The 14465-nt window shown below is 50.5% G+C and overlaps 6 protein-coding genes across 6 annotated transcripts; 3 read left to right on the top strand and 3 right to left on the bottom strand.

Annotated features, from left to right (window-relative positions):
• Nucleotides 1–1691: 1691 nt before the first annotated feature.
• AKAW2_21158S (putative thiamine pyrophosphate enzyme) lies at nucleotides 1692–3675 on the bottom strand (the record flags this gene model as incomplete). The annotated part of the gene is made up of 4 exons (XM_041685951.1): nucleotides 1692–3329; nucleotides 3398–3520; nucleotides 3567–3609; nucleotides 3674–3675. Coding segments are annotated over 4 exons (1806 nt in total).
• Nucleotides 3676–4443: 768 nt separating this feature from the next.
• AKAW2_21157A (IQ calmodulin-binding motif protein) lies at nucleotides 4444–6649 on the top strand (the record flags this gene model as incomplete). Its single annotated transcript, XM_041685950.1, has 4 exons — nucleotides 4444–4830; nucleotides 4892–5708; nucleotides 5778–6305; nucleotides 6375–6649. 4 exons carry the CDS (start codon nucleotides 4444–4446, stop codon nucleotides 6647–6649), a joined length of 2007 nt encoding a protein of 668 aa, XP_041539983.1.
• A 203-nt stretch (nucleotides 6650–6852) lies between these two features.
• On the top strand, nucleotides 6853–8425 carry AKAW2_21156A (putative 2-methylcitrate dehydratase (PrpD); the record flags this gene model as incomplete). The annotated part of the gene is made up of 2 exons (XM_041685949.1): nucleotides 6853–7201; nucleotides 7284–8425. The coding sequence occupies 2 exons, from the start codon at nucleotides 6853–6855 to the stop codon at nucleotides 8423–8425; spliced, it is 1491 nt and encodes a 496-aa protein (XP_041539982.1).
• An 84-nt stretch (nucleotides 8426–8509) lies between these two features.
• AKAW2_21155S (alpha-ketoacid dehydrogenase kinase family protein) lies at nucleotides 8510–9984 on the bottom strand (the record flags this gene model as incomplete). The annotated part of the gene is made up of 2 exons (XM_041685948.1): nucleotides 8510–9716; nucleotides 9773–9984. The coding sequence occupies 2 exons, from the start codon at nucleotides 9982–9984 to the stop codon at nucleotides 8510–8512; spliced, it is 1419 nt and encodes a 472-aa protein (XP_041539981.1).
• Nucleotides 9985–10505: 521 nt separating this feature from the next.
• On the top strand, nucleotides 10506–10923 carry AKAW2_21154A (uncharacterized protein; the record flags this gene model as incomplete). The annotated part of the gene is made up of 4 exons (XM_041685947.1): nucleotides 10506–10523; nucleotides 10595–10635; nucleotides 10693–10761; nucleotides 10836–10923. The coding sequence occupies 4 exons, from the start codon at nucleotides 10506–10508 to the stop codon at nucleotides 10921–10923; spliced, it is 216 nt and encodes a 71-aa protein (XP_041539980.1).
• Nucleotides 10924–11440: 517 nt separating this feature from the next.
• Nucleotides 11441–13995, bottom strand: AKAW2_21153S (uncharacterized protein; the record flags this gene model as incomplete). The annotated part of the gene is made up of 5 exons (XM_041685945.1): nucleotides 11441–12430; nucleotides 12480–12626; nucleotides 12672–13436; nucleotides 13481–13741; nucleotides 13795–13995. 5 exons carry the CDS (start codon nucleotides 13993–13995, stop codon nucleotides 11441–11443), a joined length of 2364 nt encoding a protein of 787 aa, XP_041539979.1.
• Between the last annotated feature and the right edge of the window lie 470 nt (nucleotides 13996–14465).

The following is a 14465-nucleotide window of genomic DNA, read 5'->3' as shown; positions in this document are numbered from 1 at the left end:
ATAGGTAAGGAGAATACATACCTTCAAAATATCTTAGGGCTGTGAAGTCGAGATACCTAATGCCTCTTGGCTATATAAGGCTAGCTACTTGTCAATCAAATCTGTCACAGTGGCCATGTCCGAGTGCGTAGGGATCAGTAGGATGGGTGATTACCACTGTATGTAACACCAGTTTTAACAGATAAGTCCTACTGGGTTCGGAGTGTGCCCTGCCTATGCACAGTTACCGTAGCATAATCTCTTGTTTTCAGAGGCTCGACACATACTGCTGTCTTTGAAACTTTATCAGGTTGCTCCCTCATTATCAGGCGTAGTTTAGCCTATTATGAGTGGAATATGGTATTCCGGTTGTCGTACCCACCGTTTGATAGAAACATGTGGTTATAAAGTCATATAATTCTCGCTTGCATCGAGCAGGTCAATCAAGCCTCTTCTATATAATCATCTACCCGACCAGGACCCACACCTTGTATTATATATATCTTTTCTTCTATGTTTATCACCCTCTTTTCCATGCTAGCAATACTTGTCAGATAGTGTCAATATGATGAAGTATTGAGCGGCTCCAACACAGCTGTCCATAATCAATTTTAGCATAGCCATTTCAGTGGACAGATTCTAACTACCTAGGCCTCGCTACAACATCCATAAGAGAAGGAGACTCAATATGGATTATAGCTGGATCCCGGGTCCCGCTTGTTCTGCGAGAAGCGGATCAGCGAGATGCGTACCAGGTTATCGGGGGGGGGGGCTTATATCCACGGATTCATGCAGGGAGAGGCATTGAAGCTTGGCAGTGAATTTACGCGTATTAAGCTGTTGTAGTTAACTAATTTCATCACAGGGTTGCTGAAATCATAAAGAGTACAACTGGTGACACCAGTATCCGGAAGTCCTGTAACAGTGTCATTACTCACACTCTTTGAATGTTTCAGCAGCCCTGACCTAAAATTATGCTAGGCCAATTCTGGAACAGAACTGGAATATTTCTATACTGTGTATCTTTTATTTCTGTACAGGACTATTATATCTATCTGAAGTATTTAGACTAGTCATTTTTATCGTGTTTTGAAAATCTATGATGCTAATAATTTGCTCAGATAACAAACAGTATTATGTAGCTCCATATGTTCTGTTATTTCCAATTATAGAAAGCTAAGTAACTCATTAATTTACCGCCTCGAGCATCCTTATTCATCATTGAGATCTATCCAGGATTAAGGAGTGGGGTGTGGAACACAACTGCTATGTCTATAAGAATAAATCGGTAAACTGCGCGGGGTGCATCTCCCGGACAGAAACCCGAGGCTTCGCAGATCTCCGAGGATTGAAGTCCTAGCGCTGGAAGTCAAGTCCCGGGAACGGAGATTGAGTTCCCGTTGGGCGGTCTGATCCAATCAGAAGGGATATTTGGTCGCGTTGTGTGTTATAAACAGAGGTGGAGTAAGGTATTTCTCCGAGGTGATATTTCATTTGGGGGTTCTGACTATGGAGCAAAGCCACCGCCAGTCTACTGGATGCTACGAGTAGTCCTACTCATCTGGTGAATGTCCCATGTGTATTCGGTTATTCATTGTATTGTCTGGTCTTGTTCGGAGGCGGCATCAGACTTTTGCAATTGCAAAAGACTGTATCATGTATCATAGTACTCATATAGACGTCACAAGCGTAATGATATGTTTAGGGAAAAATCACAGCGAAGGCTTCGCAGCCACGTATTTGCCCTTCGTCCCATCAAGTTGCGCCTCCAAGACCGCCGTGGTACCATTCTGCACACTCTTGATAGCCTCAGGTAACAGCTTCCTCAGCTGGGCAACATTAGCAGCCTGGGCACCCCAGAAAGTACCACCAGATGCAGCTGTTGCAATACCCGGATAGTCTGGAGTCGGGGCGAAAGAGATGTTGAGGTCTTCGTTCGTAGCGCGGGATCCATCGCCGTTCGGATGGACGAGGAGCATACTGCGCCGAGGGGCATTCCAACCCTTGTTGTTGAGCACAATCGTGAGGATGGGAATGTTGTAGCGACGAGCAACCCAGTAAACAGACCCCGGCACAGAGAAGAGATAGGTGCCATCGCCGACGATCTGGCAGACAAATTTGCCCTTGTTTGTCCCGCCGTGTTTGGCGTCGGTGGCGAGCTTGATGCCCAGGGCACCGCCGCCGGACCACCCCAGTCCACCACCACCGCAGTTGATCCAGGATTTCGGTAGGGTAGGGGCGATCTGGTCGGCCACGTGGGTAGTGAGAGTTACGGATTCGATAGCCCAGATGGTATCCGATGGGCAGGACTGGCGTAGTTGGCTGATGAGATAGTTGGCATTGAGCGGAGCGACATCCCCGCCGGGAGGTAAGCGGGCGAGGTTGTAGATAGCTTGGCGGGTTTTCTGGAACACCTCTGCGCGGCGCTGGCCACGAGCACGGTTCTCATCCGATTGGACTGTCTGCTGAATGGAGGAGTTGGAGGCAACATATTCGTTGAGCTGCTTGAAAGCAGTTGCCGATTCGGCGCGGAAGGTCGCTATCGTGGGAATATAGGCAACAGGGATCTGCTGCTTAAGGGGGTCTACATCAACATGAATGATGCGGGCAGAGTCGGAGGGCTTGCAGAGCGTCGGGATCCAAGGTACGTCACAGTCGGCAACGAGGATGAAGTCGGCAGACTTGATGGCATCATGAACACCAAAACGCATGCCTAGCCACGCAGGATGGTCGCCAGGGAAGCACATATCACAGCCGCCAGTGTCGAGGACGCGGATGCCCTGGAAAATGTTGGCGAGAGTGACCAACTCGTGGACACCTCGCGCTTCCCGGCCAGAGTAACCGACAATGACCAGGGGGTTCTTCGCAGCTGCGAGCTCTGATGCAATTAACTCGACACCTTCGGTTGGGAGAGCAGATGGGGAGACAGGCGCCCAGTGACTCTGATTGAGAGAGTAAGGGGTAATTTCCTCCTCCATGACCTCTCGTGCACCGGCCAGATAGACAGGTCCCTTGGGATCACTCGTAGCGAATTGAAGAGCGCGGTTGACCATCTGCTTGATGTTTTTACCAGATCGGATTTCCGCGGCATACCGGCAGTATTGTGAGACGATCTGCTTCTGGTCCGGAACATCTTGGATCCAGTGAATATATTCTGTGCGCGAGCCACGCATTTCCCCTTCAATAGTATACGGGGAGAGACCGGCGAAGATCAAGACGGGGGCTCGACCACAAGATGCGTTGTGGATAGCAGCAGCGAGCCCCTGGGTACCAACATCGACATGGACAATCACGCATTGAGGTTCCCCAGTCAAGCGAGCATAGCCGTCGGCCATAGACAGGGCCACCATCTGCCAAGGAGGCATGCGGGGTTAGTGTCCAGTCGAGATCCACAACGAGATTGCATTCATCGACTCACCTCGTTGGGACAGGTTATGATCTTGGGGAAGGCATCAGGCTTTTCTTTCTGGCCCTTGACCATAGCCTCGAGGATAGAGGGGTGGTCAGAGCCAAGATTGACAAAGACATGGGAGACCCCAGCCTGGAAGGTTAGCTTGACCGGCATTCTATGTGGATGGGGACAGTACCTCCCAAAGTGCCTCGAAGAAGGCAAAGGATGCTGTGTAGATCCTGAAGACTGTCAGAGAATATGAAACAAACAAGAGAGGCCAATTGAGAAATTCTAGTGACTCACATGGTCGCAATCAGTCAACAACGATAATCTATGGGTGCGCAATTGAAATAGACTGGAGTTGACCGAGAGCAATGCGGAGTAAAGGAATAGGGATACAAGAAGTCGGGGATAGATTGATAAAGCCGGCTTAATAAAGGACAGGCTCGGGGGCAAGTCCGAACTGGTGAGGAGAAACTGCAGTTTAACACCGAGGTTAACGGCTTTCACTGAGTAATCACCCAATGGGGTAAGTAGTTCGTCAATAAGGTTGACACGAGGAGGTGGAACCCATATTTGAGCTGCAAGGTGCAATCATGGTGCGGAACTGGGAATTCAGTGTGGAGGTGCTCATCTTTCCACTATGTGCCGGAAGCCGATCAGCAGCAACAACAATATTGGGCTCAAGAATGTCTAGTATCACGAGTATTCGATCAGCCCTATTCTGCCCAGTTCTCTCCGACAGGAGCTTGTTTCAGAGCCAAGCTGGTAGTTGGTGGATCCACCCACCGATTAATCTTACTAGAATAGTTCCACTGCTCATCGGCCAGTTTCTCAATGGATTATCACTGGTTATCGTCAGCCCGCATGACGTCGTGGCCGCGTCCCTCGCCAGTTGCTTGCGGTTTTCAAGGGATGCGCTCACCACATCATTTGCAGCATTGGCCCCAATTAATTGTTATATTATCCCATGGCCATCCAGAATCTGAATGCTGACCGGTAGATACCCCCCCGAATACGTCATCTCGTAGACAGGCAGCCATCCTTTCATATTAATATTAATATTAATAGCCATGGTCGCGCCAGTCGCCTGGGGTCCCGCCAGCGAATCCACTTGGATACCCCTTTTTAAACTCGTCAGCGCCGTGTATTCTCTGAGTTTGGCTTCGTTTATTTTCTGGTTTCTTCGTCAGCCCAAAAGTGCCAATCAAGTGCGAACCACCATGCTCTCCGACACTGTGTATGAGCTCTGTCATGACAAGAAGACCGTTACTTCAGAGCTTTTGCAGGATCCATCGCAATCGCCCACTAAGCTATTCCAGAAGTTGTATCATGATCGGAAGTCAAAGTCACACAAAACTGACTCGAACGAGTCGGTCGACCAGGACGATCATGAACTGCGAAAGGTTCTGCAGTGTGGAAACTGGGGCAGCACTCAACCCAGCGACCTTTTCTTGAAGGTAATCAACCAGCCAATACTATCACTTTCTTCCTTGGAGAGACATACCTGACAGGAATCAGATCTACCACGATGCGCTTTGCGCATTAGAAAAGAATCCCATGTCCGGGGTAGTCTCCCCGCCACTGATGGGCAGCCACGGCGTAGTCCCTCTGACTATTATCGCCCCCTTGCCTGATCTCTGTCGCCACATGGCCAATTGCATTGTACGAGCTGAGAAGGAAGTGTTCCTGGCGACGAATTTCTGGATTCACTCGGATGCTTCCACATTGGTAACCAATGCGTTCCGAGAGCTATCCCGACGAGCCGGCGAACGTGGAACGAAAGTAATTGTCAAGATGGTCTATGATCGCGGAGATCCGCAGCAGCTGTTCGAGAACCACCTCCCAGTGCCAGAGAAGAAATACACCAGCGAAAAGGTGCAGCTTCCTGCGGCTCATGAGATCCCCAACATCGATCTGCAGGTCGTCAATTACCACCGACCTATCTTCGGAACCTTTCACGCCAAGTTCATGGTAATTGATCGGCGAATTGGACTGCTGCAGAGCAGTAATGTGCAGGATAACGACAACCTGGAGATGATGATTCATGTCGAGGGACCCATTGTGGATGGGTTGTATGATACGGCGTTGATTTCGTGGGGTCGTTCTCTCGAACCCTCACTGCCCATGCTGGACTCGCCCGCCACGGGGGCTCCTATTCCTTGTCACGCCTCGCAGCAGCCAGACTATGATGCTCCAGACCCGGGGCCTCTCCCAGAACTTACTGTCGACGAACATCACTATGACCCGGATATTCGGGCTGAGGCCCAGCGCATGAACGGTTTGCTGTTACCACGGGAGGGAGAGACCAGAACGCAAGCTGTGACTCGTCGCTTAAGTATGCATGCACCGCAACCACTAGCGCTACAGATCCATGCAGGACCAGAAACTAATCTCTAATGAATAGATACCACAATTCAATCTGACATGTCGGCCGACGCCCCCGAAAGCGACCAAGAACTCATCATGCAGCCCTACATCGTCCTCCCACCACACGATCCCTTCCCCATGGCCGTCATCAACCGGGAACCCTGGGGCGCCCCCAACCACAGCAGCATCCACACGCCACAAAACAGCAGCTTTCTCGCAGCAATCAACAACGCGCAAGAATCTATCTTCATTCAAACCCCCAACATGAACGCCGAGCCCATCGTCCAGGCTCTGATTGAGGCCGTCAAGACCCGCGACGTCACCGTCACATGCTACTTGTGTCTGGGGTACAACGACGCCGGCGAATTACTGCCATTCCAGAACGGGACGAATGAGATGGTTGCGCACCGAATGTACAAGGCGCTGGATACGGACGAGCAGCGATTCCGTCTGCGGATTTTTAACTATGTGGCGAAGGATCAAGTCCGGCCGATTCATAATAAGTTTAAGCGGAGGAGTTGTCATATTAAGTTGATGATTGTTGATGAGAAGGTCGCTATTCAAGGTATCCTATTCCCAACTCTATAACACTATATTATATCCTAAAGTGATGTGAAATCTGACAACTACGCAGGTAATGGAAACCTCGACACCCAATCCTTCTACCACAGCCAGGAGGTAAATCTTCTGCTGGATTCGCCATTCGTCTGCCGCGCCTGGCGTGAAGCCATCGACCGGAACCAGAACACGGCGTACTACGGCGGCGTCAGTCCAGAAGACGGCTGCTGGCATGATCCAACGACCAATGATCTCCCTGTGGGATCGATTGGCGTTGACCCGGGACACTTTAGCTGGGCACGGGGAGCAGTAGGAGCGGTGCAGAGAGTCAGAGGAGCGGGTGGTTTTTAGTATAGTAGCACACTTGCTTGGCCCTTTGGATGATTTCGGTTTGACTATTATCTACTAGCGATATATTGGACATGTACGACTTTAGCATAGCGTTAGCACGTTTGGATAGTCATACAGTTTGATAAATATACTATACCTTGCCCTATATTCATATTCCGTCCCCAATTCTATCATTAACTACAGCATTATAACCACCACCCAAAATGAATGAACCTAAACCACCGCAAGAACCAATATACGACCTCCCCCTCCGCGACATAACAACCTACACCCACTCTCCAACCACCACCACTACCACCACCCACCACACCGCAGCCCGAACCGCCCTCCTCGACGCCCTCTCCTGCGCCATCGAAACCGCCTCAAAGTCCCCCTCCGCACGAGCCCTCCTCGGCCCCATCATCCCCGGCACCACCGTTCCCCACGGATTCCCCGTCCCGGGTACCTCTCACACCGTAGACCCAGTAAAAGGTACCTTCGACCTAGGGGTCCTAATCCGATACCTGGACCACAACGATGCAAGTTGGGGGATGGAATGGGGACATCCTTCTGGTAGGTTAGGTAACTTCCCTACCCTCTTCGTTCTCTCACCACCAATTCCTTGAATACTAATAAAAATAAACTAAATGAACAGATAACATCGCCGCCCTCCTCGCGACATCCGACTACTTAAGCCGCCACCCCAGATATGTCAATATCAAAGCGAATCCAACAACAATCTCCACCCTGCTCTCTGCAATAACCAAATCCTACGAGATCCAAACACACTACCAAGCGCTCAACGCCTTCCACGCACACAACCTTGACCACGTTATTCTTGTCGAGTTGGCCTCGGCGGCTGTCTGCTCGTGGATGATGGGCCATTCTGCGTCTAAAACACAGGGTATACTATCCCATGTTTGGATGGATGCGGGACCGAGTCGCTTGTATCGAACGCATCCGTTCACTGTGCCTCGCAAGGGATGGGCGGCTGCTGATGCGGCGGCGAGGGCGGTTGCGTTGGTGTTCAGGGCGGATAGGGAGGGGAGTGAGGAGGCGATGAGGGGTGTGGGGGGTGTATTGAGGCATAAGGGGACCGGGTTCAGGGATGGGAGGTTTGGGGGGAGGGAGTTTGAGTTTGTAGGTGGGCTTGGGGAGATGGAAGGGAGGGGGGTGGAAGGGGTGATGTATAAGATTATGCCGGTGGAGGGACATGGGTGTGCGGCTGTGGAGGCGGTTTTGGGACAGAGGGAGAAAGAGCCGGGGATGGTGTGGGAGGATGTGGAGGAGGTGGTGGTGAGGGTACCTTGGGCGGCGAAGTATATTATTTCTAGGCCGGGGAGGGAGGAGTTGAAGTGTGCGGCGGAGAGGGATCATTGTTTGGAGTGGGTTGTTGCGGTTGCGATGGTCAAGGGGAGGGCGATTGAGGTGGAGGATTATGAGGATGAGGGGGGCTGGGTGGGGGATGAGAGGGTGGAGGAGTTGAGGGGGAGAATTGTGGTGAAGGAGGATGAGGAGCTGACGAGGGATTATTTGGATGTTGGGAAGAGGAGTATTGCTGCTGGGGTGGTGGTGAGGTTAAAGGATGGGCGGGTGTTGGAGGTGTTGGTGGAGTTTCCGGTGGGGCATGTGAGAAATCCGAGGACGGGGGAGGAGGTTAGGAGGAAGTTTGTGAGGAATATGCGGTTGATGTTTACGGAGGAGGAGGTTCAGAGGATTTTGGAGGTGGTGGAGAGGGATGATGCTAGGGTTTGTGAGTTGGTGGATTTGTTTGCGAGGTCAGAGACGCATCTATGAGCAGTAGATGAGATTTCGGGATGGAAAATGAGCAATAGTAAGTGGTATTAGATTGGTTCCGGCCCTCGTTAGATTAGTGGTATATCAATGTTGCGGTACACAAGATGGCATGGCTACTCCCTGGAGCGTCAAATATACATCTGTTCCCCATCCCCATAAGCTCTGCACCGCGATGCTCCCTCCGAAATACTCTGCATATGCCCGGCTCAGCGGCAGTCCATACCCCAGTCCGGCAATGCTGCTCAAATGGCCCCCGCTGCCGGATATCGTGTTTAGCGCGTCCATGCTGCCATTCTCCGACCCGTTCATACCATAGTCAGAGAAGGTAGTGAAGCTGTAGGACCAGATGTTCGGCAGCACCTCCGGAGGGATACCTCCACCCCGGTCTCGGATGCGGATCGTGATGCTCTGCTGCGACGGCGACCAACACTTGATTGACTCGTTCGCATCCGCCGTTCCCACCACGGTGTCCATGTGAAATCCAGTATCCGAATCGGAGTGACTCCACTTCTCCTTCGCCTTCGGGTCATGTACCGGACTGGCAGGAACATCAGGTGCCGCCGCAATGGTCACCTCAATGGGCTCATTCCCATTCCCGGACTCAATAACCGCCCGGAAAGCATTTTTCAGCAACTCGGTAAGAATATACTCCACGTGAACCGGCACATGTGCGAAAGAAGCGTCCGGCTGTCCACCGATATTCAACCGCGGACGGACCCCATACTTCAGCTCGCAGATCTCGCCCACAAAGTCCTCGCATGACTTGACTATGCGGGCGGGTTGCAGTGCGGTATCAATGACTCCGATGTAATTTGATGGTGCAGCATCCTTTGGTGTTTCTTGTTGTTCAGATGGATCGTCGCGGACTGGCTGCGAGGCAAAGTGCAGCGCCAAGTGTTGCTCTGCTATGAGCCGTGTGCCGATTCTGGCGCGCAGATGCGTGTCTAGGAACCGAGTTACCTCAGTGGGATCGATGTATCGGCGACATTCGAGAAAGCCACGGGCAAGAATGGGAATGGTGTTCGTATGCGTATGCACGAGATCGGCAAGCACTTCAGCAAATTGATTCTCCTCCTCTAGCGTCGTGACCTGACGTTGCTGATATGGCAGGAGAGTCGAGAGCGAGTGTAGGTAATTGTTATAGATCTTGGAGACATGCGGATTCGATACGACGATGAAAGGGAGGTTGCGGAGAGCCTCGATACGAGACGCTAGGCGGGCCGGAAGAAGGGAGAGCGTGAAGTTGGCCGAGGCCAGGAGGGCATCTTTGCACAGGGGCGGACGCCCATGTCTATTCAAATTAGCAATTATCCCTATATCGAGGAATGTAGAGCGCATGCTGCATACTTGAGCAGATCTGCTAGAGTCAATGGTCGGCGACGACTGGCGGCGAGACGGGCAACTTCATCATTGGCGCCGTAAGCAAACGCGTGCCGTGGGGATGTAGTCGTCTGTACGAGAGGTGACGAAGAAAAGGACCTTGCTGGAAAGGTTGAGAAACAATGATATCGAAGGCTAGCACCCCGAGACGCAGTCTGCAGGGCTCGTCTTACCGCCATCGTCAAAGTTGGCCATGGCGACTTGCAAGACACAGCAGTCGATGACCTCACAAGCCGGACTCCGTGGGGGATCCGTCTCACGTGCTGCCGCAGAACTCGCCAGTTGACTCACCCCTACAAATCAATATTCGCCAAGAATACGAAATGTAGCCATTTGTGATACGACGTAGCTATCTGCATGCACTCTCCAGCCACATTAACTGTACTCTGTTAACCCCTGTCTGCATAGACATCATCGATCCTGCACTGCACCCAAAGTGGTGTGCACACTACTGGTTGGTCCCTAGTCCGACCCCTCGGTCCCCTTATCAGGGCGTGAGATCGACCCCCGCAGGTGCCTAACTAGACTCTTTCTTACTTCTTACTACTAGCCGCAGAGTATAAATAAACCCTCCCCTGTCCCACATCGGGCAACTCATCTTACGTCTTTCATCAACATTTTCAGGTCAAGGGTTTTCAGATTACTTTCTCACTCAAGAACTACTTCTCTCTTCTCCAGAACAAAAAAATTTACCGCCAACATGCCTCACCAGTACATGGTTCGTTTGTTGTCCTGTCCCGTCCCACTCCCGTCCTCTGGCTAAATGCTAACGAATTTCATTATTTACAGGTCAGCCTCAAGAAGGAGTCTCCCCCTGAGGAGCTTGAGAAGTGAGATATACCACAGTTTACTCATAAAAAAAGCTTGGCTCTAACACTTGTGCGTAGGGCCAAGAAGACTGCCACTGATAACGGAGGCAAGATCGTGAAGGAATTTGCTCTGGTCAAGGGATTCGTGTACGAACATCTTCCCCCACCACTGTCAAGCTTACTATCCTTTTGCATGTCCCAACTAATTCTTGATCATATAGTGTCCAATACGACGATGAACAAGTCTCCACCCTCCAGTCCTCCGACCACATCCACGTCGAGAAAGACAGCGAAGTCTCGATCCAGTAGACAAAAGGTTATCAGAACGGAACTGGTCCGGCCGTATGACTAATTTGCGGGAGCTTAGATGACTTCTATGGTCTTATTTGTTATATTGAATGTATGAATTATGATATTATTTTTATGAAGAATTGTCGTATTCAGCCAACAAGCATGAGTAGTGTGTAGAAACTGAGCGGCGCGAGATTATAAGCGGGTGATATAAAGAGCCCTACGTATCGTGTATTTACTGCTGGTGTTACACAACTGCCCCTCTAAAGTCTTACTTTTTCCATTAACTATGGATAAATGCAACTGCCATTTCCGGATTCGTATTGAATTGCATTGTTCCATCCTGTGATTCCCTGCGGCAATGACGCACCCGATGACGTTATCCCGCGAGGGGCAGTCACGTGCTGTATACTATCACCAGCTTATGAATGACGTGGATGAAGATCTAAGGAAATATCTGTGTGGATCATAATAGTATAGATGAGATATCGATAAAATCATACGATATGGTGTTATCTCACTACAGACTATGTGGTCATATATCCTTCAAAAACCCCACCTCAATCACCTTCTCGGCTCCCAGCCCCAACGAAGCAATCTTCGCTCGGGTATTGTCCCGAATCCATAGGAAGATCTCCAGCACAAACCGCCTGAAAATATTCGTACCCCTTTTGACTCTCATCTGCTCCTTGCCAGTGATGTACAGCACGTTATGTGCACAAGCCTTCTCCAGCAGTGCTACCGGATCGACCGGCCTCCCTCGGCTAGTGATCGTCCGGGACTCTTCAGCACTCGTCGAATCTTGACCTATATCCCGGCTCAGCTGACTTATGCTCGTGCTAGCTTCCGTCGGAGCAGTGGTATGTCTATGCTCGATCAAGTACTTGCGTACCTGATCAGTGATGGTGCTAGCGAGGTCGGGGGAAATGATCTCGTCATTGTAGCCGTAGCGGACAACCAGACGGTAACAATTTGGAATTGCAAGTTTCGAAACAGTGTAGCGATCATCGATAGGGACTGATGGAGTTTCGAGAGGTCGTAGATGAAAGAAGATAATCGTCTCAAACATTGTCGTGAGCTTCAGGATGAACTGGCTAAAGACGATGGGCGTGGTCTCTCCAGCTTTGTCAAAGAATATGCCCACACCCTGGGTGGTGCTCAGAGGTGCACCGTCAAACCGATCTGTAAGGCGAATGCTACCATCTTGATCTTTTGTCACAAAGTGCGATGTGGGAAAGCGATCTTCCGCTTCAGCAAACCATTGCTGCTCCTTTCCAAATCGCCAGAGGAGAAAGAGCAGGGCGAGAATGGTGGCTACGGCGAGAGTGAACCATGCGCCAGTGGGGACTTTTGTTAGTGCCGAAGATAGGTATGCCCCGTCGAAGCAAGCAATTGTAAGCCAGGGCAGGAAGACAAGGTAAGGACTCTTGCGCCACACAAACATTGCCACCATTGCAACCATGCATGTGTCGAAGAAGGTGACGAAGATGACACACACTCCGTATGCGTTTCCAAGAGATGTAGTCTGCTCTTCATTAGCGCACCCCAATGAGCATTAGAATCGATTGACATACGTTGTTATAGATAGACGCCACAAGTATCGTCCCGATCATCAATAGCCAGTTCGCAAGCGGTATGTAAAGCTGTCCATGGAATATATCGGATGTATGAACCACTTTGAATTGTGGGAGGTATGAGAGCTTCATCACTTGCGCTAGGAGCTAAACGGAGTTAGACTGGTCATACCTTGAAAGCGATATTCATACCTGAAAGGTAGCAGTGATAATTGCTTGCGATGCAACTATAGCTGCTAGAATGGCAATTACAAGCGCAGGATAGATGGTGCCTGGGGGAGCTGCGTTGTAGAACGGATTCGAGTATGCTTCTGGATGCACACTGATGTATGCAGCCTGCCCGATATATGCCAGAAGTAGGCAGGGAAATGTATAGCATAACCAACTTATCTGGATCGCCCGACGACTAAAAGCACCAAGGTCGGCAAAAAGGGCTTCAACTCCGGTAAAGGCAAGCAAAGTACCACTGAGCATTCTCCATCCTGATTCCCCGTGTCGGATCAGAAAGGTGAATGCATAACCGGGGTTGAAGGCGACAAAGACCCCGGCATCATATTTAGCAAGGTTATAGATTCCAAACGCAGCGTTGAATCCAAGCCAAATGATAACTATTGGGGCAAAGGCGAACGTAACCCGCGTGATACCAAGTGGCTGTAGCAAGAACAAGACGACCAAGATAGCATCCGTGACCCCGATGACAGTGCCTTTGGAAATGTTTGGAGAAACAACTTCAATTCCCTGGACGGCACCCAGCACGGATTGAGCGGGAGTAAGCAGGCCATCCGCAAGAACCATCGTAACGGCCAGTACTCCCACGACTTTTAGTAGGCGCTTCGCGAACTTGCTTGTTTCCAGGCTGTGTCTAGCAAATCTGCTGGAGCTCTCGAGATCAATTGACAGGTGTCTCTTCATCTGCACAAGGGATGCCTCTCGAGGATCTCGATGAGTGATATTCATCTGAGCTGGTCAATTTTATCCGGCACAAAAGAGAGGTGTCTTACATAGCGACTGAGCAGAGAATATGTGCTGAATGTACCTCCCTCTCCATCGTTATCCGCGTGAAGGATAATGAAGACGTATTTTATGGTCACCATAATCGTAATACTCCAGATTATAATGGAGAGCACTCCAATAAGGTCTTGGCGAGACGGTGCCTCGGTGAACGTAGACGAAAAGACGTAGAGCGGGCTGGTTCCAATATCTCCGTATATGACACCAATTGACTGGTATGCGAGCCAAAGAAGCATTTTGCCGGAGAAATCCTGCTGGTTTTAGCCTGCGTGCTTCTGAGCACTGGAATCCTGTCAGACAGTACCTGTCTTTGCTTGAAGTCTGTAGGTCGGCGCAAGCCTGGGTCGTCATCCTCGCCAATAGTACTCACAGTACTAATGGCTCGATCAAGATGATTGTTATTCCATGGGCGAATATTGTAGATAGAGTCTTGAGTCTGTTGAGATTTTTCTTTCACCGTCGCCAGCGATGGCAGTTCCTTCAAGGCCTCTGGGTCAGGGTCCATTCTGATGCGAGGCAAAGACAGACTCGTAAGAGTACTGGCAGCTAGCTAGCTTAAAGGTCGGGTCACGTCAGTTAAAGAGGCATGGGATGACGCAGAGCTATGTGCGATTCACCTTTATAGAAGTCACTGAACATTGTAGTACTTATATTCATGGTTCAGGCGGCAAGAATCGTAGATAAGCGTCAGCTTCTGAACAAATCCTCATCCCGCGTGCTCTTCCCACGCTTGTGGACACACATCGCAGCCATCGTATACGAGCCATCGAACGCCATCTGGCTATGTCCTTATCTCGATGAAAATAAGGATTGGATGATATCCCAAGAATATTTTAGATAATGCACAGATAGCTATAGATAAAAGCTGTAAGCACCTTGAGAGGGATTTTTCTGGTCCAACCTCTGGGGTTCGGCCCAGGGAGTGCGGCATTTGTTAGCACCAATAGTTTCTTGTTGCATTCACGGCACATTCAA

The sequence above is a fragment of the Aspergillus luchuensis genome, chromosome 2 (assembly GCF_016861625.1).
Source record: "Aspergillus luchuensis IFO 4308 DNA, chromosome 2, nearly complete sequence".
Taxonomy (NCBI): Eukaryota; Fungi; Ascomycota; class Eurotiomycetes; order Eurotiales; family Aspergillaceae; genus Aspergillus; species Aspergillus luchuensis.
The sequence above is the reverse complement of the archived record's forward strand: the minus strand, read 5'-3'. Positions and strand labels throughout refer to the sequence as shown.